General features: G+C 34.7%; 1 protein-coding gene across 2 annotated transcripts in view; it reads left to right on the forward strand.

Moving 5' to 3' along the window:
• Positions 1 to 24591, forward strand: part of LONP2 (lon peptidase 2, peroxisomal) — a 105714-nt gene that overhangs the window by 27749 nt on the left and 53374 nt on the right. For both annotated transcript variants that reach the window (XM_045442662.1, XM_045442660.1), the window contains one exon: positions 7152 to 7293. In XM_045442662.1, coding sequence (XP_045298618.1) covers positions 7152 to 7293 — 142 coding nt within the window. The remainder of the gene's footprint in view (positions 1 to 7151; positions 7294 to 24591) is intronic.

Here is a 24591-nt window from a genome sequence, read left to right on the forward strand (position 1 = left end):
TAGTATCTGTAGCACTGTATTGTGTAAGCATTTGATGGAATTTAGAGAGGAATTTATGGAATTAATGTCATGAGCACATGACCTGTGGGCAATTTGTCCTGTTTCTTGCCACATTAGTATTCTTATTCAGTAAGGCTTAGAAAGCACTTACTCAGTGCCTGACACACAGTGAGCATTCAATAAAAAATAGCTTTAATTATTATTTACTTTTAAATTCTCAGGAGGACAAGTTTACATTTAACAGCTTCAATGAGTTTTTATAAAATTCAATCTGATTTTTTAAAAGTTTATTTATTTTTTTTTGAGAGAGAGAGGGAGAGCATAAGTAGGGGAGGAGCAGAAAGAGAAAGAGAAAGAGAGAGAGAGAATTCCAAGCAGGCTCCATGCTGTCAGCTCCATGCTGAGCCCAGTGTGGAGCTCTATACCACGAATTAGCCAAAATCAAGAGTCGGACACTTAACCAACTGAGCCACCCAGGTGCCCCAATTTGATTTTTTTTTTTTTTTTTTTTTTTAATTTTTTTTTTTTAACCTTTTTTATTTTTATTTTTGAGACAGAGAGAGACAGAGCATGAATGGGGGAGGGGCAGAGAGAGAGGGAGACACAGAATTGGAAGCAGGCTCCAGGCTCCGAGCCATCAGCCCAGAGCCCGACGCGGGGCTCGAACTCACAGACCGCGAGATCGTGACCTGGCTGAAGTCGGACGCTTAACCGACTGCGCCACCCAGGCGCCCCTTGATTTTTAAATAGTACTTAAAATATCCTATTCTTAGCATTATTATTTAATTTATGTAGCAGAATTGTGGGAAAATGTATTTCTGTGATGTGTGTTAGTGGGCAGTATATAAAGTCACAGTTCTCACCATTTTGTGTGAACATTGTTGGTTTTAAGCAGAACTCTGTTTTCAGTCTTTACTGATATTGATAGATACAAAATTAGTTCAATGAGTATACTTTCACATGTGTAGCTATCATTAAGAAAACTGAACTTACTGTGACTCTTCTGTAAAATGAGGATATGTATTTGCCTAAAAAAATATGTGTAAATAAAGCTTTCTAGAAATGTATCGTATGCACAGAGGCTGTGATCATTGCCAAATAAAAGGGATGTGGTTTAGTCTATGAATCATTCTACTATGGCTGCTACTAAGTACTCCCTAGCCATCACTGTACCAGATGTTTCATTAAACACTACAGCAACCTATCCTTGTGCTACTGGGGCCTTATTACCCATTTAGCTTCCCAAATTATCGAAGCCTGGAGAAAATATTTATTTGAAAACCCGTTTGGAAGTAGGTGGAGAGTGGGGTTAAGGTGAGCAGAGATTGAGAGCAGAGTATGGGCTTAGTTCAGAGCTATGAATTGGAGGTGAATAGGAGAGGAGGAAGAACAGTAGCTAATAGCTACAACCATGGGGTGGAGTTCGTGGGAACGAGTGGTTCCATGTAACAGTTGAAGCATTTTGGAAACACCCAGGTCTTGCCATTTAAGTACTGGTCACATGCTCACAATTAGAGTTCATGCAAAGTTTTGTTTTTCCTCAGCCTCTGAGTAGGCACCACTGTTCTGCAGTCTTAAAATAGCCAAGGAAAAACAGAGCTGCTTTATATTATCTTCCTTGCTGTGCTCTTGATTTTGTCACTCACTTTTTCTATTTTCCCATGCTTGGAACTCTATCCTTTTACTAGAAATACCTGTTTATGTGAAGGAAGGTGCTAGTAAGTTAGGAATTGATCTTAAAAAACAAAGATGTGTTTTTTAGAGTTCAATGGTAGTGAAGTGAGAGATGGGAAGAAAGACTTGATTCACATTTAAATCTTAAACTTGAAAAATAGTGATCTGATTTTACATTGACACATTGTTTTTGTTTCTGTTAATTTTGAGTGCCTTAAAGAAAGAAGACTCAGGTTTATTAATGCAGCTTTTCAGTCTTCTCTACATTTCTCATTTGGGTCTGTCTCCATTGGGGCTTTTCTGTCCACTTTTAGGAAGCTCTGTTCCTATCAGTTTTTACAACTTAATATTTTTAAATATTACATTTTTAAAGAATTTAAATCAGTTCATAGAAATTAAATGTAACAACTTCTTTTAGGATGAAGTTTTATGAAATCGTGTTTCCATAATCATTTTTCATAAGTTGTTTCTTGGTGAAATATACTTATTGCTGTATCTCAAGTTATTGTTGATAGTAACTCTTTGGAAGTAGTATGCCAGCTGTTTGTTCAGATAATAAAATTATATCACTGCAAGGAATCTTTGGCTCAAACAGGATGAGAACAAAATAATCTTTTGCTTTCCACATCGATACATTTTTGTATGTATAAACATTTTTTTTAAGTTTATTTAGAGAGAGAGAAAGAGAAAAAGAGAGAGCGGGGGAGGGGCAAAGGGACAGGGAGAGAGAATCCCAAGTAGGCTCCACTCTGTCAGCATGGAGCCCAGTGTGGGCTCCAACTCACAAATCCATGAGATAATGACCTGAGCCAAAATCAAGAGTCAGATGCTTAACCGACTGAACCACCCAGGCGCCCCAGAAATGGTGATGTTTTAAATAAATTAGCTATTTCATTGTTAGTCTCCACAAGGGGAAAATAACCAAAGCAGCAAGCCTTTAATGTATTTTTAGCATAGTATGCCAGACATGTATGGTTTGCTCACCATACTCTTTATAACCTGTATTTGCATGTAGCTCTTCTTTGCCTCTTTAAAATTTAGTTTCATTTTCAGGCCCCAATTCAAGGATTTCTCCATTATTATAGGTGCAGTCAGTTATGATCTTACTCTTCTCTAAACTGACCACTTACTATCTATTGTTTTCTTTTAATGATTAAATAATATAGGCCTCTGGCATATGCAATACGTTGCTGTAGAGATAAGACATAAATATGGAACAAGTATAAGCTCTTTACAGTAGGGTTTTTAGCATATCTTATTCTCCTTTTTACCACTCTATGCTGTATAGCACAGTGCCAAACATGGCTCTCTAAATGCTTTGTGAATTCAGGTAAGATTAAAACATAATTATATTTTGTAAGTCTTGTGGTCCTGTAAGTGAGTGCATCCATACAAATGAGTGCATGAAAAGATTTAGAAATGACTGCTGGAAGAATAACAATTTGATTTGTTTAGATATGCTATATTAAAGACTGTTCTTCTTTTGAAATCATTAGGATCTCTTTTAAGGCTTATTACTCCCAGTTGGAGAGACATATATATACACCCTTGGTAGAAAATTTAGAAATAGTTTTTAAAAAGGAAAAAAATTCTCATGTGTTTTTGTTTTTTGTTTGTTTTTTTACCATACAAAGATTATCACTGTTAACGTTTTATTTCCTGCCAGACTTTTCAATGGGCAGCTTTTGCGATGTTTCTAAAAAGCAATTCTAATCCTACTCTTTTGACTTAATATTACAATATACAATTTTTATATTACAGATTCTTTGTAAATGTCACTTCAGTAGTTTGCATCGTAACCCATTAGAGCTCTTTAATTGAGTAGGTGTGAAAAGGTGATGGTAAAATGACTGTTTTCCCCCCCTTCTTTAAGTATCGGGAAAGAGGTGAGTAATGTTTTAATGTTTATTTATTTTTGAGAGAGACAGAGACACAGAATCCAAAGCAGGCTCACAGAGCCCGACACAGGGCTCGAACTCACGAGCTTTGACATCATGACCTGAGCTGAAGTTGGATGCTCAACCAAGCCATCCAGGCACTCCTATTCCTGATATTTAGAAACTGTTAGTGGCAGTGACAGGTTGACCAGCCTTTTGGCTTAAGATTTGAAGATGTCCAGGCACAGAGTAGTAAAGTAATTGATTTACCATGGAGCTCCTATAAATAGAGGATATTGTCTGTAGTTTTTTGAAGCATAAACCGGACTATATTTTGGAACATGACAAATGCTGATCTTGTAACTTAAATTTTTGAACCATGTAGATACTTGGTTTTGTGTATTTCATATGCTAATCCTTATAAACCTATGAACTGTCTATACCAATCACAAGAAAAATATGAATTCATGTATTTTTAAAGTTAACTCATGTACTTCAATTAAAAAAAAAACTTCTACATAATCATGTATTTAGGCTGAATAGTAAGTAATTGAAGAGATACATTCTTTGCAAACTTACCTGTATTGTGCTATGTTGCTTCCTAGATGTTGTTTCATGAGGAAGGACATGGCAAAGTATGTATTTTGCCCTCAAAAAAGTTAATAGTTTGTAAAAGAGTATTAATTTCATTAATCTCCTACTTATGTGGTTTCTCAGGAGGATATTTTGGTATGCCAATTTGTTTTTTAAAAGTGGTTATAGGGGCACCTGGGTGGTTCAGTCGGTTAGGCATCCAACTTCAGCTTAGGTCATAATCTTACGGTTTGTGAACTTGAGCCCCGTTTCAGGTGAGTTTGAGCCCTGCTTCGGGCTCTGCACTAATAATGCGGAGCCTGCTTGGGATTCTCTCTCTCTCTCTCTCTCTCTCTCTCTCTCCCTCTCCCTCTCCCTCTCTCTCTCCCTCTCCCTCTCCCTCTCCCTCTCCCTCTCCCTCTCCCTCTCCCTCTCCCTGTGTCCCTTGCTCACTCATGTTCTCTCTCTCTCTCTCTCTCTCTCTCTCAAAAATAAATAAATAACAAAAAATTGTAAAAAAAAAAAAAAAGTAGTGATTTATATTGGGTGATGTTGAAAGAGAACATTTTTATTTTGTGTATTGCTGCACTTTCCACCATCTGATTCATATTCCAAAGGTTTATTCAAAGTATATTCTGTATCTTTAGTCAGTGAATTGCATGCTAGCATACCTTCTGGTAAAGGATGTAGCACATTATAGATATTTTCCACAGCTTATCAGCCCTCTGTAATGGTTCTCTTCTTTGTTTGACCTGTAGACTAGTGTTACATATTCAGGGGATGTCATCATCTGTGATTGAGGAACACTAAGGGCATTGAGTATGCTTGGTGCTATGAAAGATGTGAACAACAATGAACATCTTTTGAAAGGTTACTGTGTGCCAGGCACTACACTGTGTGCTTTACCTGTTATGCTTTCATAATTATATAATCTATGAGGTTGGCAGTTACTATGTCCATTTTCCAGATGAGGAAACTGAGACTTAGATCAAGTTATTTGTTCAAAGCAGTATTCAAAGACTTGTGTGGCCTTCGCAGTGGTGATACTTCGGGTGCTGGCATGGTTGACCTGATGTCATCAAATAAATAGGAAAAACAAGCTTCTGTTTAGGGAACAGTCTGATAGCTCTATATCCAGGGGATCTACTCTGTAATAAGACCCACTCTCTGTCATCAGAGTGCTCACTGGCTCTCTAGAGGAGGTACCCAGAAACTAAGTTGTAACTGCATCAGATGAATTGTAGGGCCAGTAAATGCTGTAGATGTTGCATTATTGGAAAGATCACTTTGTGAGAGGTGGTCAGGAAAAGTTTTTTTAGAATTCCTGGATTTACATAGGTAGAAAGAGTATTCAGGGCAGGAAGGTAACATATTAACAGAAGTTAAAAAACATAAGGAGTATAATAGGATTGTGATTGTGGATAATGCAAGAGCATTATGGCAGCAAGTTAGGAAGGCTGGTGGGGACTGCATTGTGAAGAGCCTTGAATTCCAGACAGAGGAGTTTGGCTTTATGCTGTAGGCTCTGGAAAGCAATGGAAGGTTTAGGAGAAGTTGTTTATGGACTAGTGTCCATATTTCCGCTTCTTTAGAAAGGTCCCTGCTTAGAATATTATTTTTCTCTCCATGACTTTAGGTCATTAGTACCTGTTTTTGAAATCTACCTGTCAAAAACATTATGGGAAAGAAAGACATTGATGCAGTAAAATTGACCCTTAGAGGCTTTGTGTTTTGTTTTGTTTTAATTTCCCTTACCTACTTATTCACAGGATACTGGCAAATTCATAAGTTCTCTAGAGAAATAATTTGAGAGGCTTTTATTAATTTTGAGTCTTGTCCTTCCTGTATCCCATTCTGAAATCTTGAATGTGCCAACTCCTTATTGTAACAGGACAGTGTTTATTGTATTTGGTTCCAGGGCCTCGGTCACCCTCCCTCCATGTAAGGCATTCCCACGATATGTTTAAGGCTTTCTTGTCTTTTCAAAGGTCACTGTATTTATTCTGTCCTGCTTTATACCAGTCATGTGGTAAAACTTAGGCCTGCTCCAGGAATCGGCTTTGTGCATATCATAAGATAACTGTTGCTATTACACTTACCATTGATTAGTTTCTTGTAGGCAGCCACCCTTTTATGCCTTTTCACAAACAGCATCTGCTTTGCACATGGCCTAGGCAACAAGGTTATAATTAAAATTGGTAAATTGCTACTTAAAGTTTTGCTGGCTTTGTAAACAAGGCACATTTTTCAGTTTGACAAACATATTTGTTTTTATTCATGCCACCCTCTACATCTGTCACAATTATGTAGATGATTCTTGTTCAAATATAATAAAGGAGCCTCTAATACTTTAATGGATAAAAAAATATCTGGCTGAACTTGGGCATAACAGTGTATATAGGATGAATACAGTTTTATTCAAAGGGCCAGAACTAATGGAATTTTGATATACATACTATTGACCCCAAATCTTACTATAATTACAGACTATTGCTTCTGAAAATAAAAGAATTGGGAATTTTTCTTTCTTCTTTTTGGTCTACGTTTTGAGTGGCCATTTGAACCAATTCTGATTTCCTTCATGAAGATGATGATGTTTTCACTAGCCCTGGGACAACCATTTCAATGTGTAAAAAGATGCTTGTGTTGAGGGAGTGTGGGGAGGCTCCTTTGGACATTTTGAAATCCTGAAAAGTAAGAATCACAATCATATGCTTAAGTATAATGTTTTTCAGTTTCACTAAATGGCAGAAACGAGCTACAATTCTTCCAGTATTATGGGTAACTTACAGCCAGCATTGGCTGTATCTTGAATTCAATTCAAGAATTGAATGAACCTAGCTGTCTTGTTCAGATCACCCTTCACTTCCCGCCATGTTGTATCAAAGAACTTTTTAAATATATAGTACCTCTTTGCTGTGTTACTGTGATAACTAAATGACTTTTTCCCAGGCCTGAGTTTTGATTTCTAAATGATACTCCTCTTGCCTCCTGATGTCTTGTTAACTTGCTGTCTGCTTTCTATAGGCGTACCTACGTTGGCAGTATGCCTGGTCGTATAATCAATGGCTTGAAGACTGTTGGGGTTAACAATCCAGTGTTCCTATTAGATGAGGTGGACAAACTAGGAAAAAGTCTGCAGGGTGATCCTGCAGCAGCTCTGCTTGAGGTAAGATACAGAAACTTCCTGGTCTGTGATCACCACAGTTATCTGAGAGCAGATAATTGTATTCAGTAGCATATACATTGATATGGGTGTAGTCATGGGAAAAAATGTTATATGGACTAAAATCTGAAAGCAAATTAATATCTAAATTGAAGTGTCTTAGAGATTTCTTCTTTTTCTAATAATTCTCATTTCTTTTTTCTTTTTTCTTTTTACCAAATATTTTAAATTTTATACATGCTTTTTGTTTAGAGACCAGTAATTCTATAAGATTATTACATAACACAGCAAGCAAGTTGTCTTCTCCCTGGGGATCCCCCCATTTCCGCTCCTACACTTTGACCTCTTTAACTTTTAGTTAATTAGACCATATACAGTTTCTGACATCATTTGTTGATTACCCTCTGTAGGAGATGAGGATTTTTCTTGCTTTCTTCCCTCCACCCCTACTATATCATTTTTATACTTCCAGTCTCCCAATCTAAATTGTATCCTGATTTTGTTATGTCACTGTCAAATACTTAACATTATTACAAGAATGTAAGTGCTTTTCACAGCTGAGCCATGTGATAAATGGTAAACTAATCACTTTTCTTCTCCTGCCCCTCCTTTTTGTTTTCTTGTACATTTTTAAAAAAATGTTTGTAGGTTAATAATTGTCTTGTTTATTCTGTTTACTTCCAGCAGTTAAGTCTCCTTTCAAGACTTGGAGACACTTTCTAAGTGTTATGTCTGTTTTATCTTCTTCACTCCTCCAGACTGAGCTAGTCATTGTCCACATATGGAACCTAGCTGTCTTGTTCAGATCGCCCTTCACTTCCCGCCATGTTGAATTTCTTGTTTCCTATATTCCATGCCTTCTGCTTTCTTGCTTTATTCTCTCACTTTCTTGGTGTTAATCTCCCAGAAGTTTCCTGAGAAAGCTTGCATGGGTAGGAGATGTTTTTAGACTTTGTATATCTGAAAATATGTTTCCCTCATGCTTGATTGGTAGTTTGCATTCTAGTTAGACATAATTTTCCTGCAATATTTTGAAGACATTTCTCCACTGTATTCCAGTTTCCTGTGTTGCAGTTGATAAGACCAAAGCCTTCTGGTCTTGTCTTTTGTGACTTGTTTTACTCTGAAAATTTTTAAGATCTACTTTTTATCCCATTTTTCTGAAATTTTACAGTAATCTGCCTTGGCATCAGTCTCCTTTTTCTCCATTTTTGCTGATGGTTTGAAGATTCTTTGAATTGGAAAATCCTGCCCTTTATTTCTGTAAAATTTTCTTGAATTCTCTTGATGATTTTTTTCTTCATTTTTTGGGGGGAACTCCTATCAATTGGATTTGAGATCTTTAATCTTATCTTTTCTGTTAGTCATCTTTTTTGTTTTTTGCTATATTTTTTTATGAAGACTTTCTTAGCTTTATCTAGTAATCCTTCTATGAGGTTATTATTTCAAAGATCTTTTTCTTAACTTCTCTGTTTGTTCTTTTTATAGTATCTTGCTCTCATTACATGGATGTAATATGTCCTCTTATCTCTGTGAGAAATACCCTACTAGATTTTTTTTCTTTTTCCTTTTCTATAAGCTGCTTTTATCTATTTGTTATATATGTTGTTTTGTTTTGTTTTGTTTTTTGGTCTCTGTCTTTTATATTAGAGTCTTCTGTTAGATGTCTGGCAATTTGTGTTTGTTTGTATTTAATAGTGAGGAACAGAATGCTGATTGGAATCTGAGGACGGTTTATTGACCGAGTTTCACAATAGGGTCGGCTGGGCCATTTGGTTGAAGAATCTCTTATGTCAGTAACTTTAGGTTGAATTTCTCAGAGAGGGCTCCCTAAGTCTCTTGCCTTTAGAATTAAGGCTTGGCTGCCAGCTTCCTGGGAAATAAGCAGTGGGGAGACAGTGGGGACTGTCACTGCATTCAGCATCCTGGATGTATGCATGCACCTAAACTGTTGTTTTCAGTAGAGTACATACTCCGCTCAGCTGTGCCCAGGGTCACCTGGGCAGGGAACAGCTGTTTTATGTTCTTAAGAAAATAAACTTCCAGGTTTTCCTGGGATGGGGGAAGGGATCTGGGACCTGACTGCTTCATAAATATAATTTAACCAGTCCTCCTTAGTTTACTACCTCTGCTCCCCCAGTCCTTACCCTGGTTTAAGTAAAATATTACTATTCGAACTGATTTGTAGAATTGAGGAAAAACTTGCTTTGTGAGTTTGGTTTTTTTGTTTATTTCCTTGCTTTGAATTCCTTCTGGCTTCCTTTTCCTTTTTTAGTTTTTGTTTTTGTAATCTTCTTAGAACAGGATGACCCTGGGACATGTGTCTTGTAAGCAGGGAGACCATACATTCTGGTTTGCCTGGGACAATCCCATTTTATGCCTAATTATCAATTGCACTCTCTTCTGCTCTCAGAAGTGGGTCCTGTTTGGACCATAAAAAGTAAAGTTGCCATATTTAAAAGCCACAGAACTTGGAGATAAGAGTTTCACTTGGTTTGGTTTTGCCTATTTTTATTGTAGAACAGTTCTGACTCAATGACTGGTTTACCCATTAGTACTACAAACAATAAAATAGTGAACATTATTGAAGGTTTTAGTGGCTTCTTCGATGATTACTTTAGACTTTCAGTTTAATTTATATTGGCGCATTTTTCAGGTTATCTGGCCAACTCTCTCATTAGACAGTTATAGTTACTCTTTTGAAAAGAATTTGAGAGTAATTCCCTAATACTTGGGTTTCTCAGTATACTGTTTGTGGGAGTCCTAAAACAAATCCACCAAAAGACAGCTTCACAAGTAGTAGGAGATAATTAATCCCTGTCTATTTATTACACAGTGTGTTTTAGTTCTTCACCGTAGTGCTTTGTAATGATTTAGTAACATTTGTTGGATTGAGATGACCTTTGATAAGAAGCTGGCATAGTGATATTTCTTTGTCTGATATAGAAGTTGGTATTCACTTTTTTGGCAATTGATTTATTAATATTCCAAATAAAAGTGTTAAAGCCTCAAATGATACCTCAAAGTAAATGATACCTGGGATCACATACTTATACTGTAGTTTAGTTATGAGTAACATCAGTTCCTTACACACTGGGGTTCTTTTTTGTTGTTGTTTTTTATTTATTTTGAGAGAGACCGAATGCAAGCAGAGGAGGGGCAGAGAAAGGAAGAGAGAGAGAATCCCAAGCAGGCTCCATGCTCAGCAAGCCCCACTGGGGGCTTGATATCACATGACCACGAGATCATGACCTGAGCTGAGATCAAGAATGGGACATTTAAATGACTGAGTCACCCAGGCACCCCGAGACTAGGATTCCATAGGGTGAAGCAAGATACATATACAGAAGAAATGAGTATCTTGGTACCTGATGTCCTTCTCCCTCCCACGTGCCCCAGTCCTTGGTGGAAACATCTTCTATCACAGAAGTTGTTGAAACAATTAAATGAGTTATATGTAAAAGTTCTCTGGAAACCGTAAAGTACTCTATACATGTTATTTTAATTTAATGTCCACTCACTTTCATCTATGTCCAGTTTGAAAATGACTTTCTGTTTCCATCACCTTTAGACCCACCTAAATGAAAAAAAGAAACACCTTGTATTTAAAGTAGAATGTTACTGAGAACCCGGAAATACCAGGAGTATGATTTATGTTCCCACATAGAAAGCCTACTCTTTAATGATGATTTCTAGATATTATTTATAAGATATAGTCATATGAGATTATTTTATAGCTAATTTATATTATGCCTGTATATATTAGATATAAAGAACATAATAAGTATAGAGTGTTTACTCTAAATAAATTAAAGAATATACTTTTTCTATCTATAGATTCTTCTCAGCTTCATATTTATTCATGGTGGAGATGCCTATTTCCAGTTACTGTTGTCAACAAAGGAATATTTACTCAAAATTTAGATAGCCTCTTGAAAATTTATTGGAAGAATAAAAAACAGATGGAACTAATTGATAAGCAAATGTTGGTAGACAGAATTTGGACAGGTCTGTTGTTGAATAGTATTAAAATGTCAGATACAAGGAAAGTCCTTTTATGTAATTACTAGACTCAAAAGAAAATTATAGAATTCTTATCACGTAGGTACAATCATATTTATAATTGATGCAAGATCCAGACTTTGTTATAAAATATATGTGTATTTCTGAAATACACTTTTAATGTGAATGGGCTAACAAAATGCATGGATACTTTACCAGTTTTCTATATAAACAGTATTTACAGTTCTGGATGGATGGATGGATGGATAGATAGATAGATAGATAGATAGATAGATAGATAGAATCCCCAAAGTGGAAAAGTCCCTAATCTAGACATAATAAACTTTTTTTAAAAACTGACATTCTTAATTAGAATTAGATCCATTTAGTAATTAGAGTGAGTTTGGTAGATTTACTACTTGGATACAGCAGACCTAGGGTCTTCTAATCTAAGCTCTACAACTATTGTCAAAGAATTTCAAGGAGAGGGACTTTCCTTTTATTAAGGAAAATTTTGAGGTTCTGGATGTTACCTTAATTTTTTATCTCATCACATGCTGTATTTACAATGTAAATTCTAAGACCTACCAGAGTAAAAGATGTCTTAAATACTGATGTTATCAGAGAGGTGTGGCTGAAGACACTTTTTTCAGCTTTCATTTCCTCTTTACTGTCTCTGATTAAGAGGGATACTGCCATTTAATGATTAAACTAAGCTACATTAGGGAAACCTACTAATCATTTCTTTTTAGTGCTGGCAAACCCTGTCACCAGCGCCCAAGGCATACTTGCAAGTTACACAAAAATGTCTTGATGTCTATGTTAGCATTTTTCTTTTTATACCCTGCTCCCATTTTTTGTCTTGTTACCTACCCACTCTCCCCCAAGCACATACACATGTACAAGCTGCCACCTGACTGTCCACAGCCCTCCAGCCCTTAGCTATATTTGCAACCAAAATTACTGTTTCTCATTTCTACCCTATTTAACACTCTTGTTAGTAGAGTTTGGTGGTGATTAGATTGTGTAGTCAAGTTTACCTGAAAATTAATTTTGGAGTGGGTTGAGGGAATTATTGTTATGAATTTGTGACTTGATAATCACCAAGACTTTCTTTTCCTCTCTTGGCCATCCTCAGGGATGCTCTATGAGGGGATCATTAGACAAACCTGTGGCCCAAATCCTGGCTATGTGTCTTGGCAAGGACCCTACTACTGGATTCAATAGTAAACTAAGAAAAGGAAAAAACCACCTGAGAGAAGTATAGGCAGCAAATTGTTGAGAAATAGTAATTTGACTAATAAATTAAGAAATAATGATGAGTTGGGTTTAGTTTTTATATACCAGGTTTTCAGGAGCAAGTACTTTTCAAAATATCCTGTTCATTTGGGGAAACATTTTACCAGTATTAAATTGATTATATATTCTTATTTTTTATATGAATAGGCAATATTTACAAATTTAGAGACATCTCTTTTATATTAATGATCCTCTTTTGCCAAAAAAGAAATAAATGAAATTTGAATGTTCTAAGAATGTTTGATCAGCTTTGGGCAATTTTAAGACAGAAGTAGAAATAGGCATTCATAGTGAGATGTAAGCTGTTTGCCTCTGATTAAACTAAAGCAGCTGACCCTATTTAAAAATTATTATTTAAATATATTTTATTAATTTTTTAAAGTGTCAATGAGGTATAATTACATACAGTAAAGTGGGTGTATTTAAAATGTACAGCTTAATTTTGATATGTGTATTAATCATGAAACCATAATTATAATCAAGGTATTAGACATAGAAGTTCTACTTCTGAAACAAAAAATTCACTAGAGGGCATCAACAGTAGATTAGAACTGGTAGATCTTTGAATTTGAAGATCAGTTGCTAGAAATTATGCAGTCTGAAGAACAGGAAAACAAAGTGGCTAAAATGAACAGGGAAATGTGGGATACTGTTAAGCACAACAATGTATGCCTAATTGAACAGGACAGGGAAGATAGGAGCAGAAAAAGTTTTTGAGGGAATAATGGATGAAAACTTCCCAAATGTGATGAAAAATGTAAATCTACACATTTGTGAAGCTTGATAAATTTCCATGTAAAATAAGCACAAAGAAATCCATAGATAGATATCATAATAACAATCCTGAAAGACAAAATGGAAAACTTTGAAAACACCAAGAGAAAAACAGTTGGTATACCCATAAACCTTTTTGATCAGCATTTGGATTTTTCAAGTTTTCGCTATTACAAATAAAGCTATTGTGAATACTTATGTACAAGTCTTTCTATGGATGTATACTTCTATTTTTCTTTGATAAATACCTATGAGTGGATGGCTTGGTCAAATGGTAGGTGTCTGCTTAACTTTTTAAGAAACTGCCAAATTGTTTTCCAAAATGATGGTTGTACCATTTTACATTTCTCCTACTAGTGTATAAGAGTTCCAGTTCCACATTTTTGTCAGTATTTGACATGCAGTAAGTTTTTTAATTTAATCATTCTGGTAGGTGTATTGTATTATCTCATTGTGGTTTTAATCTGCATTTCCTTAATGATTAATGATATGTTGAGCAACTTTGTATGTGATATTTGCCTGTATCCTGTATTTTTTTGTAAAATGTCTAGCTCTTTTTTTTTCTTTTGAGTTGTCTTTTTATTATTGAGTTGTAAGAATTCCTTATATGTTCTAGACAGATTTCATTTGTCAGTTACATATTTTTCAGATATTTTCTCCAAATATTTTATTTAATTAATGTTTATTTATTTTTGAGAGAGAGAGAGAGGGAGGGGCAGAGAGAGAAGGAGACATAGAATCCAAAGCAGGCTCCAGTCTCTGAGCTGTCAGCACAGAGCCTGATGCAAGGCTCAAACTCACAAACCACAAGATCGTGACCTGAGCCAAAGGTCATGCTTAACTGACTGAGCCACCCAGGGGCCCCTCTTCAAATATTTTAGTAACAATGTCTTTGGAAGAGAGCCCAAAAAGTTTTTTGTTTGTTTTTCAAAGTCCAGTTCATTGATTCTTGTGTGTGTGTGTGTGTGTGTGTGTGTGTGTGTGTGTTTTCTTTTGCATTGTAATTAATAAATCTTTACTAAACCAAGGTCACACAGATTTTCTCGTGTTTTCTTCTAGAAGTTTTATATTTTTGGCTCTAACATTTGGGTCTGTGGCCCATGCTCAGTGAGTTTTTGTATTCAGTGTGTGGTGTAAAGGTCAAATTTCCATTTCTTTTCTTAGGTTTGTTTTTTGTTTTTTGTTTTTTGTTTTTTTGTCCCATTTCACATATGGGTACTTAACTGTTCCAGTACTATTTGTTGAAAGAAGTATCTTTTTCTCATTTGAATTGCCCTAGATACCTTTGTCAAATATTAGTTGATAGATTGTCTGGCTGTGTTTTATATTTCTGAGTTCTCTATGCTGTTCCATCAATGTATGCTTATGCTAGTACCCTCCATACCAAGTTGATTACTGTTGTTTTATAATAGGTCTTGAAATTATATAGTGTTAGTTCTCCAACTTTGCTTTTCTTTTCCAGAAAAACTTTGGCTATTCTAGATGCTTTGCATTTCCATATAAATTTTAGAATCTTTGCTATAAAACAGTGCTCATATTTTACTGGGATTTTAATTGACATTTCATTTCAATTTGTACTTCATTTGGGGAGAATTGTCGTCTTAAAAATATCATGCCTTCTCGTCCATTGCGTATCTCTCCATTTTTTTTAGGTCTCCCTTACTTTCCAGCAGCGTTTTAGCACTTTCAGCACATGCATATTGTACTTTGTCATATTTATCCCAAATTATTTCATAATTCTTGCTTATTTTTTTATTTCAATTTCTGATTATTGCTAGTATTAATAAAAAGTACGATTTATATTTTGTGTGTTGACATCATATCCTACATTCATTTATTCTAGTCCCTTTCTCTTTCAGCCTTTTTTGTTTGTTTGGTCCCTGTATTTTATGTTAGGGCTTTCCTCCAATCTTTGATGATTCTTGGTTGTCCTTTTGTATATATAATGTATAACATTAAGATTATTAAAAGTTTTGTGTGCACATGCAAGGTGACACCTTGTAAGCTTTACCACACAGTGAGAAGTTTGGAATGGGTTCCTCAAATTTCAGGAACTATAGATCATATTTCTTCGAACAGTTGGTATTTTCAGAGAAAGGTCCATTATTATTTCTGCTAGAGGGAGTCAGGCTCTCTGTATTGTAAAACCTACTATTCTAAACAGCCTGTAGTTAAAATGTTGACTTTCACTTTGACTCAAGAGTTTAAAAGATTTGGGGCACCTGGGTGGCTCAGTCAGTTAAGCGTCCAATTTCAGCTCAGGGCAATGATTTCATGGCTTGTGCGTGAGTTCAAGCCCCGCGTTGGGCTCTTTGCTGACAGCCCAGAGCCTGGAGCCTCTCCCACTCATGCTGTGTCTCTCTCTCTGTCTCAAAAATAAATAAAAACATTAAAAAAATTTTTTTAAGAGTTTAAAAGATTATTGTTTTACATTTCTAAATATTTATGTTTTTGTTATAATTTTGATGTATAATATATTGCCCAAGTATGCAACTTCATTTTTTCAAATTTTAGAGTTTATTGAGGATCCATTTTCATAAATATTCTGTAGATTTTAGGAAAGACAGTTTATTTGTAACATACTGACCTTTGAAGTGTATATATGTATATCCATGATGAAGTGTATATTTGTATAAGCATGCATATGTGTTTGCACATACTATACATACACCTAAAGAACAGCAATGCTATAACAGTTATATGTGTGTAAGTGTTATAAGATTGCTATTCTCTAGGTTTAGGTCTTTTTTCTGCACATTAAGATATACATTAAACTTACCCACTATAGTTTTTGTCAGTTTCATTTTGTAATTTCTAATGAATTTTTTAAATTACATTTTAAGAGTATTCATTTGTTTATATCATCATTATGGATATTTTCTGCTATCTAGGCACAGCCCTTTGTTCCATTCATGGTTCCTAACCTCAGTTTCTACTTGGGTTACTAATATTTGTACAGTTCTTCCTTCCTTTTTTGTTAATATATATCAGGCATAGCTTTTTCTGTCTTTTAACTTTTAACCTTGTAGTATTATGTTTTATTAGTATTTCATATAATCAAATTTTAGATTACCTTTTGATACTATCTGGAAGTCTCTAATATTCAGTAGGCTTTTTTTGTATTATTATCTAACTCAGGTTTGGAGCCTTTTGTCATCTTATTGTTTAGTTGTTTTCTGTACCCTTTTTAAGGAGTCCTAGTTACTTTCTTTGAATTATGTTATTAACTATATGGACACTTTGTTCAGAAGGCATTTATTCTGTTTTTTATACTACGTGTGATACTTTTAAGTTAAAAAAAATCACACATCTCAGGTTCTCTATCAGTATCATACATGAAATAGGATATATTGTTCCTCCCTTTATTAAATCAAAATGAAATAATACACAGTAATCCACCACATCCTTATCTCACTACCTGGTTACTTTAAGTGATTTAATTTTTTACATTATTTTGATCAGAAACCATTTTTGACTTTTATATTATTTCTTTTTTTTTAATTAATACCCTTCCCCTCTTCTTTTCTTTTTCTTTCTTTCTTTTTTTTTATAACAGTTTTAGGTTTATAGCACAATTGAGTGAAAAGTACCGAGAGTCTCATATAACCTTTTACCCTCCCTACCCCAGTTTTCTCTTTTTTAACATCTTGCATTAGCATGGTACATTTTACATATTCAGCAGTCAATAGACATTTGGGTTGTTCCTACCTTTGGTTGTTATGTATAATGCTGCTGTAATCATTTATGTGCAAGTTTGTGTGTATAATAGGTTTTCAGTTCTCTTGTTATCTGGGAGTGGAGTTGCTGGGTCATATGGAAATTCTGTATTTAACACTTTGAGAAACTTACCAACTATTTTCCAAAGTGACTATACCATTTTAGTTTTTCACTGTGTTTGAAAGTTCTAATTTCTCTGCATCTACATCAATACTTGTTATTATCCATCGTTTTTATTTTAGCCGTCCATTTGTTTAGTAGGTGTGAAGCTATAGTTTATTGTGATTTTTATTATTTCCCTAATTACTAATAAAGTTGAGCATCTTTTCATGTATTTATTGGCCATTTGTATATCTTCTTTATAGAAATATCTATTCAAATCCTTTGCCCATTTTTAACTGGGTTATTTGTCTTTTTCTGTTAAATTCTTTACATATTCTAGATACAAGTTCCTTCTCAGGTACAGGATTTGCAGATATTTTCACCAGTTTTGGGGGCTTTCTTACCACTTTTTTGATGGTGTTCATTGAAGCACAAAATTTTTTAATTTTGATAATGTCTAAATTATCTATATTTTTCTTTCGTTGTTTGTTGTTTCAATGGTATATCTAAGAAGCCATTGCCTAATCCAAGGTCATAAGAATTTTTTTTTATGAGAATTTATTCTTAACATTTTCTCTTAAGAGTTTCACAGTTTTAGTTCTTGCATTTAGATCTACAGTTGATTTTGACCTAATGTTTATATATGGTGTAAAACATAGAGATTCAGCTTCCTTCTTTTGCATGTGGATATCCAGTTGTCCCAGGCACCACTTATTGAACACTTTTCTTTTTCCATAGAATGGTATTCTCACCCTTATTGAAAATCAATTGATTGTAAATGCAGGTGTTTATTTCTGGTCTCCCAAATCTATTCCATTGATCTACATTTCTGTCCTTATGCCAGTATCACATAATCTTGCTTACTTTAATTTTGTAGAAGCTGTTAAAATCAGGAAGTGTGAATATTCCAGATTTGTTGTTTTTCAAGATTGCTTAGCCATAGTGGATCCTTTGTATTTCCATATGAGTTTTCAAATCAGGTTATCACTTTCTACAAAAAAGGCAACTAGAATTTTGATAGGGATTGCATTGGATCTATAGATCCCTTTAGGGAGTATTGCCATATTAATAGTAATTCTTCTAATCCACGAACATAGGAATCTTCCTATTTACTTAGGTCTTCTTTAATTTATTTTAACAATGTTTTGTGGGTTTTGAGTATATAAGTCTTACAGTTCTTTTGTTAAACTTATTCTTAAATGTTTTATTCTTTTTGATACTATTGGAAATTGAACTTTTTTTCATTTCTTTTTCAAATTGTTCATTGCTTATATAAAGAAATACAGTCGATTTTTGTATATTAGTCTTTTATCCTGTAACCTTTCAGAACTTCTTTATTAGTTCTAATATTTTTTTTCTGTGGATTCCTTAGGTTTTTCCATATACAGATCATATAATGTGCAAGTAGAGATATTTTTACTTCTTTCCAGTTTGAATGCCTAGAGATACATTTTTCCCCCTAATTGCCCTGGCTAGAAGCTGTAGTATAATATTTAATAGAAATGTCAAGATCTGTTCAGATTTTCTATTAATTCTTGATACAAATTACTTTCAATAGTTTGTATCTTCCTAGGAATTTTTCCATTTCACTTATGTTACCAAATTTGTTGGTGTACTGTTGTTCATAGTATACACATATATTTTTCATTTCTGTAAGGGTGATAGCAGTGTGAACTGAGTCATTCCTGATTTTAGTAATTTGAGTGTTCTCCCTGTAGTCAATATGGTTCCATAGTCACTATGGCTACATGTTTGTCAATTCTGTTGAACTATTCAAAGAACAAAGTTTTGATGTTTTGATTTTCTTAGTTGTTTTTGTCTTTACTGTTTAGTTTATTTGCTTTAATTTTATTATATTCTTCCTTCTGCTTGCTTTGGGTTCAGTTTGCAATTCTTTTTCTACTTTCTTAAGGTGGAATGTTAGGTTATTGATTTGAATTTTTTAAACATAGCTTTTACAGCTGTGAATATTTTTATAAGCAACAGTTTATCTGCATTTCAAGTTTTAGTAGTAAGTTACATTTTTGTTTTTATTTATCCCAAAATATTTTCCAACTCTTCTTGTGATTTCTTTTTGACCTTTTGGTTATTTAGGGTTTAATTTCATATTTTTGTGAATTTCCAAATTTTTTTCTTACTCATTTCTGATTTCATCACATTGTGGTCAGACATTATACTTTGTATGATTTCAATCCTTGAAATTTAGATGTTTATTTAATAGCCTTGCTTATGGTCTGTCCTGGAGAATGTTCCATGTGCACTTGAGAAGAATATGTATACTGCTGCTGCTGTTGGATGGATTGTTCTCTAGATGTTTATTATGTCTAATTGATTATAGTATTGTCAAGTTTTCTATGTTTTTGTTGATCTTTTCCTAGTTTTACCTGCTATTGGATATATAGAGATAAGACTTAGATATAGATTGTCTATATCTGTGTGTATGTGTATGTATAGATATCTAGATATATCCATGTAAAGAGATTTATTATAAAGAATCAGCCTATGTAGTTATGGAGTCTGGGAATTCCAAAATCTGTGGTATGGACTGGCAGGCCCAAGACCCAGGAGAAATGATGGGCAGATGAAGTTCAAAAGCAGTTTGTTGGAGAATTTTCTCTTGCTTAAGGATGCCAGTCTTTTTGTTCTATTCAGACCTTCAAATGATTGGATGAAGCCCATCCACAAGGTGGAGGGCAGTCTAGCCAAAGTTCACTGATGTATGGGGCACCTGGGTGGCTCAGTCGGTTAAGCACCTGACTTTGGCTCAGGTTATGATCTCGTGGTTTGTGAGTTTGAGCCCTCCATTGGGCTCTGTGCTGATAGCTCAGATTCTGTGTTTCCCTCTCTCTTGCCCCTTCCCCTGTCACTCTGTCTCTCTGTCTCTCTCTCTCAAAAATAAATAAACAAAAAAATTTTTTTAAAAAGTTCACTGATATAAATGTTCATCGAAAAACACTCCCCAAGTTGACATATAAATAACATACAAAAACTTAGCTTCAGTAAGTCCCCCTTCCTTCTGCCCTTCTTTGGGAAGTTATTGTCATATAAAATATATCTATATATACTGTAAGCCTATCCATAGACTTGATTCTCATTTTTGCCATAGTTATGTTGTGTAAAATTGTAGCAAACACTGAATTAGTGAATACTGAATTATTGCTCCTGGGAGAAATAGGCTTCTTTGAGAGTCAGTTTGTCAGTTAATCAATACATAACTTTGTTTTAGCTGTGTTTCTGTTTAAAGTTGCCTTATATAATATATATTGTTCATTAATTAACATTGAACTCATGACCATCAACACTATAACTCATGCCTAAACGAAGCTTATCTAACACATGTATTTTGTCCATAAGGCTTGTCACAGCCTTGCACTTACAGACACTAAACGGTACTTCAATACTTCCTTTTGGGAGTCTTTTAAACAGCAAAATCACTAACAAAAAGCATAGAGGTGCAAAAAACATGGCACTAAATAGACTGCAAGAATGATACTTATTTAGAGTATGAGAACTGAAACAAGAAGGCAGGGCATCACTTTGACCTCAGTTGGAAACATATGCCTTGGACCATGAGTTGTCCTATGTCTGCAAATGACTACAGAAGCACCACAAAGTATTAATTTTGGAGTTATAAGTAAATTCTAGGTATTAGGTAAATTTGCAAATGCAGAAACCATGAATAATGAGAAACAACTGTAATTATGGCTTGGAAGTCCTTTGAATCAAATAAGAGGTCGGAAATACAAAGAAAAAATACGTTTATACCGTCTCTTATATTTACCAATGTAATTATTTTCACTGGTTTCTTTGTTTCTGTGGTTACAGCTTAGTGTCCTTTTACTTTATTTAGCCTTTAGTATTTCTTGTAGTCTGGCCTGCTGGCTATAAATTCTCTCAGTGTTTTTTATCTGGGAATGCCTTAATTTCTCCATGCTTTTTTTTTTTTTTTTTTTTAAGTTTATTCTGAGAGAGAGAGAGTGAGCAGGGGAGGAGGAGAGAGAGAGTGCCAAGCAGACTCTGTGCTGACTGATGCCAGGACTCAATCTCACAAGTTGTGAGATCATGGCCTGAGCTGAAACCAAGATTTGGGAGCTTAACTGACTGAGCCACTCAAACACCCCTTCTACTTCATTTTTGGAGGGTAGTTTTAATGCTTTCCTTCCTTCATGGTTTCTAATGCAAAGTCAGCTGTTAATCTTATGGAGGATCCCTTATACTTCATGAAAGAAGTATTTTATTGCTTTAAATGATTAACCTTTGGCTTTGGCTTTTGACAGTTTGTGATGGATGTAGGATCTGAGTCTACTTAGTATCTGTTTTATATATATATACATATACATATGTATATATGTACACATACATATATACATACATATACATTATATGTATATATATATATATGTGTATATATATATATGTGTGTGTATATATATATATATATATATATATATATACATACACTATAAGCTTATCTAGATGTGGTAGATTAACGGTTTTCATCAGATTTGGTAAAGTGGTGGCTTTTATTTTTTCCGATATGCTTTATGCCCCTTTCTCTTTCTTCTCTTTGTCTCAGACTACCATTATGAGTATGTTGGTAGTCTGTATAGCATCCAATACATCTTTGAGGCAATGTTCATTTCTTTGCATTCCTTTTTCTTTCCGTACCTCAGACTGGATAAACTCAGTTGACCTATCTTCATTGATTCTAATTTCTGCAGTTGAAATTGCTATTTACATTTAACCCCCATAGTGAATTTTTTGTTTGTTACTATATTTTTCAACTCTCATATTTCTATTTGCTCCTTTTTTTAATATAATTCCTGTCTTTTTATTGATATTTTCTCTTTATTAAGGCATCATTCTCATAGTTTCCTATAATTCTTTCGGCATGATTTCCTTTAGCTTTTTAGTTTTGGTAAAATTTGCCATCTTCACCATTTTTAAGTGTACATTTCAGTAGTGTTAGGTATATTCACATTATTGTGCAACCAATATCTAGAGCTTTATCATCTTGAGAAACTGAAACTCTGTGCTTATTAAATAGCTATTCTGCATTTCTCCCTTAGCCGCTGGCAACTGCCATTCTCCTCTCTGTTTCTGTAACTTTGTCTAATCTATATACCTTATAAGGAGAATCCTTTAGTATTTATCTTTTCATAATTGTTCTTTTGCATTGCATACTGTCTTCAGTGTTCATCCATGCTGTGGGGGCGCCTGGGTGGCTCAGTCAGTTAAGCGTCCGACTTCAACTCAGGTCATGATCTCACGGTTTGTGAGTTCGAGCCCTGCGTCGGGCTCTGTGCTGACAGCTCAGAGCCTGGAGCCTGCTTCGGATTCTGTGTCTTGCTCTCTCTCTGCCCCTCCCCTGCTCATGCTCTGTCTCTCTCTGTCTCAAAAATAAATAAAACATTAAAAAAAATTTTTTAAATATTCATCCATGCTGTTGCATTAGTTTTTGTTAACATATTTACAATAGCTGATTTATAATCTTTGTCTAAGAAGTCCAACATCTGGGCTTGTTCAGGGACAGTTTTATTCACTGTTCTTTTTTTCTTTTTCTTTTATTAAGTCATACTTTAGTGTTTCTTTATGTGTCTCATAATTTCTTTGTTGAAATTGAACATATAAAGTGTTGCAATTATATTTAAATAATATAAGACCCTGCCCCCCTCCACACACACATACCAAAGAATTGTTGTTACTGTTGCTATTTGTTTAGTGATTTTCCTGATCTCATTCTTTTAAAGTCTATTCTTTCTTGTATGTGGCCGCTGAAGTTGTGCAGTTTCTTTAGTGGTCAGCTAATGATTTGGGGCAGAGATATCCTTAAGTGCTTAAACCCAAAGGTCTTCCACTCTGTCAAAGGCTCTGTGTGTGTTTGTTGAGGCATGCCTTTAACTTTGGGCAGATACTTTACAACTCTTGTCGTAGCTAGCACTTCCTGCTTGTACACAGCCTCAGTGTCTGCCATAGGTGAACTTTTAGAACCATTTCTCTTGTCATACTTACAGTCCTGTATATTTGCATGACCTTCAGGATTCCCTGGAAAACTTCAGAGCTTTTCAAAGGCCCCCATGAGTGTCTCATTCCCCAGTTTTTCCTTTTAAATTTTTGATAAGCCTCTTGTTAGCCCCAACTGGTATTGCTGCCTGAGGCAGCTGCAGTGTTGAACAATTGCTACTGGTTGTTTTTGACAGATGCCCGAGGGATAGGGCAGTTCACACATTGTGTTTTCTGAGTCAGATCAAATAAAGATAAATCCTGAGAATAGAGCTCTTCCAAGGAACTGCCCAACATGCCAAATATTGACAATTCTCTTGGGAAAGGGCTTTTGGGGAGTTCTAATCCTATTCTGCCCCCTACAGCGGTTGCTAGGTTACTGTATTTCACAGCTATTGTGGTTGTGAGGCTGTTGGTTTTCAAGGCCACCATTAATTTGGGAGAAGAGGATGAGAGTAAAAGCAAGTTAAAATACCACAGAGCTGGCCTTATTTGCTGAGATTCATCAGTTTTTCGTGAATAAACACTCCACAGATTGTTGCAAATTAATTTCTAGAGTTCAAAAACCTGTTTTGACAATTGTTACTAGTGTTTTCATTGCTTTTAGGGAGGAGCAGATCTTCATAATTCCTTACACTGCCATTCTAGAAGTGCTTTTTCAGACCTTTAGTTTTAACTCTGTGCTTAAATGATTTCATCGCTTCTGATCCTTTTATTATGATTAATCTATTGTTTAGATGGAATACTTTTTTCAAGGATTTGTTTGTAGGTAATGTTTTGAGGCCTTTTATATTTACTAATGTGTCTTTGTTGTCTGCACCAATAATCTCCATATGCTTTGTTCACAAAATTTTGAAAATATATCCCACTATATACAAATATATGTGACAAACAAATGTTTATGATAATAAAATACCATAGACTGGGTGGTTTTTAAAAAAACAATAACAAAAACAAAAACCCAGATATTTATTTTCTTAACAGCTCTGGACTCTGGAAGTCCAGGATCAAAGTGTTGGCAGTTTTGATTTCTCCTCAGGTCTCTTTCTCTTTGGTTTACAGACTATTGCCGTCTCACTGTTCCTTACATGGTCTTTTCTCTGTGCCTCTGCTTCCCTGGTCTTTTTGTCTCTCTCTTTTCTTATAAAGGATTCCAGTCATAATGGATTAGGGCCCCACCCTTATGACCTCATTTAATCCTTATTACCTCCTTTAAGACCCTACTTCCAAATACAGTCACATTAAGGGACACAATTCAATGCATAACAAAGAATATACATATAATATAACATGTATGTACCACTGTACTAATATTATGTACATACATATGTAACAGAATACATTTTAAAAGATAATTACATTTTCATTGAAAACAACATAGTCTAGTTATATAATTGTTTTTAT

Source organism: Leopardus geoffroyi, chromosome E2, assembly GCF_018350155.1.
Source record: "Leopardus geoffroyi isolate Oge1 chromosome E2, O.geoffroyi_Oge1_pat1.0, whole genome shotgun sequence".
Lineage (NCBI taxonomy): Eukaryota > Metazoa > Chordata > Mammalia > Carnivora > Felidae > Leopardus > Leopardus geoffroyi.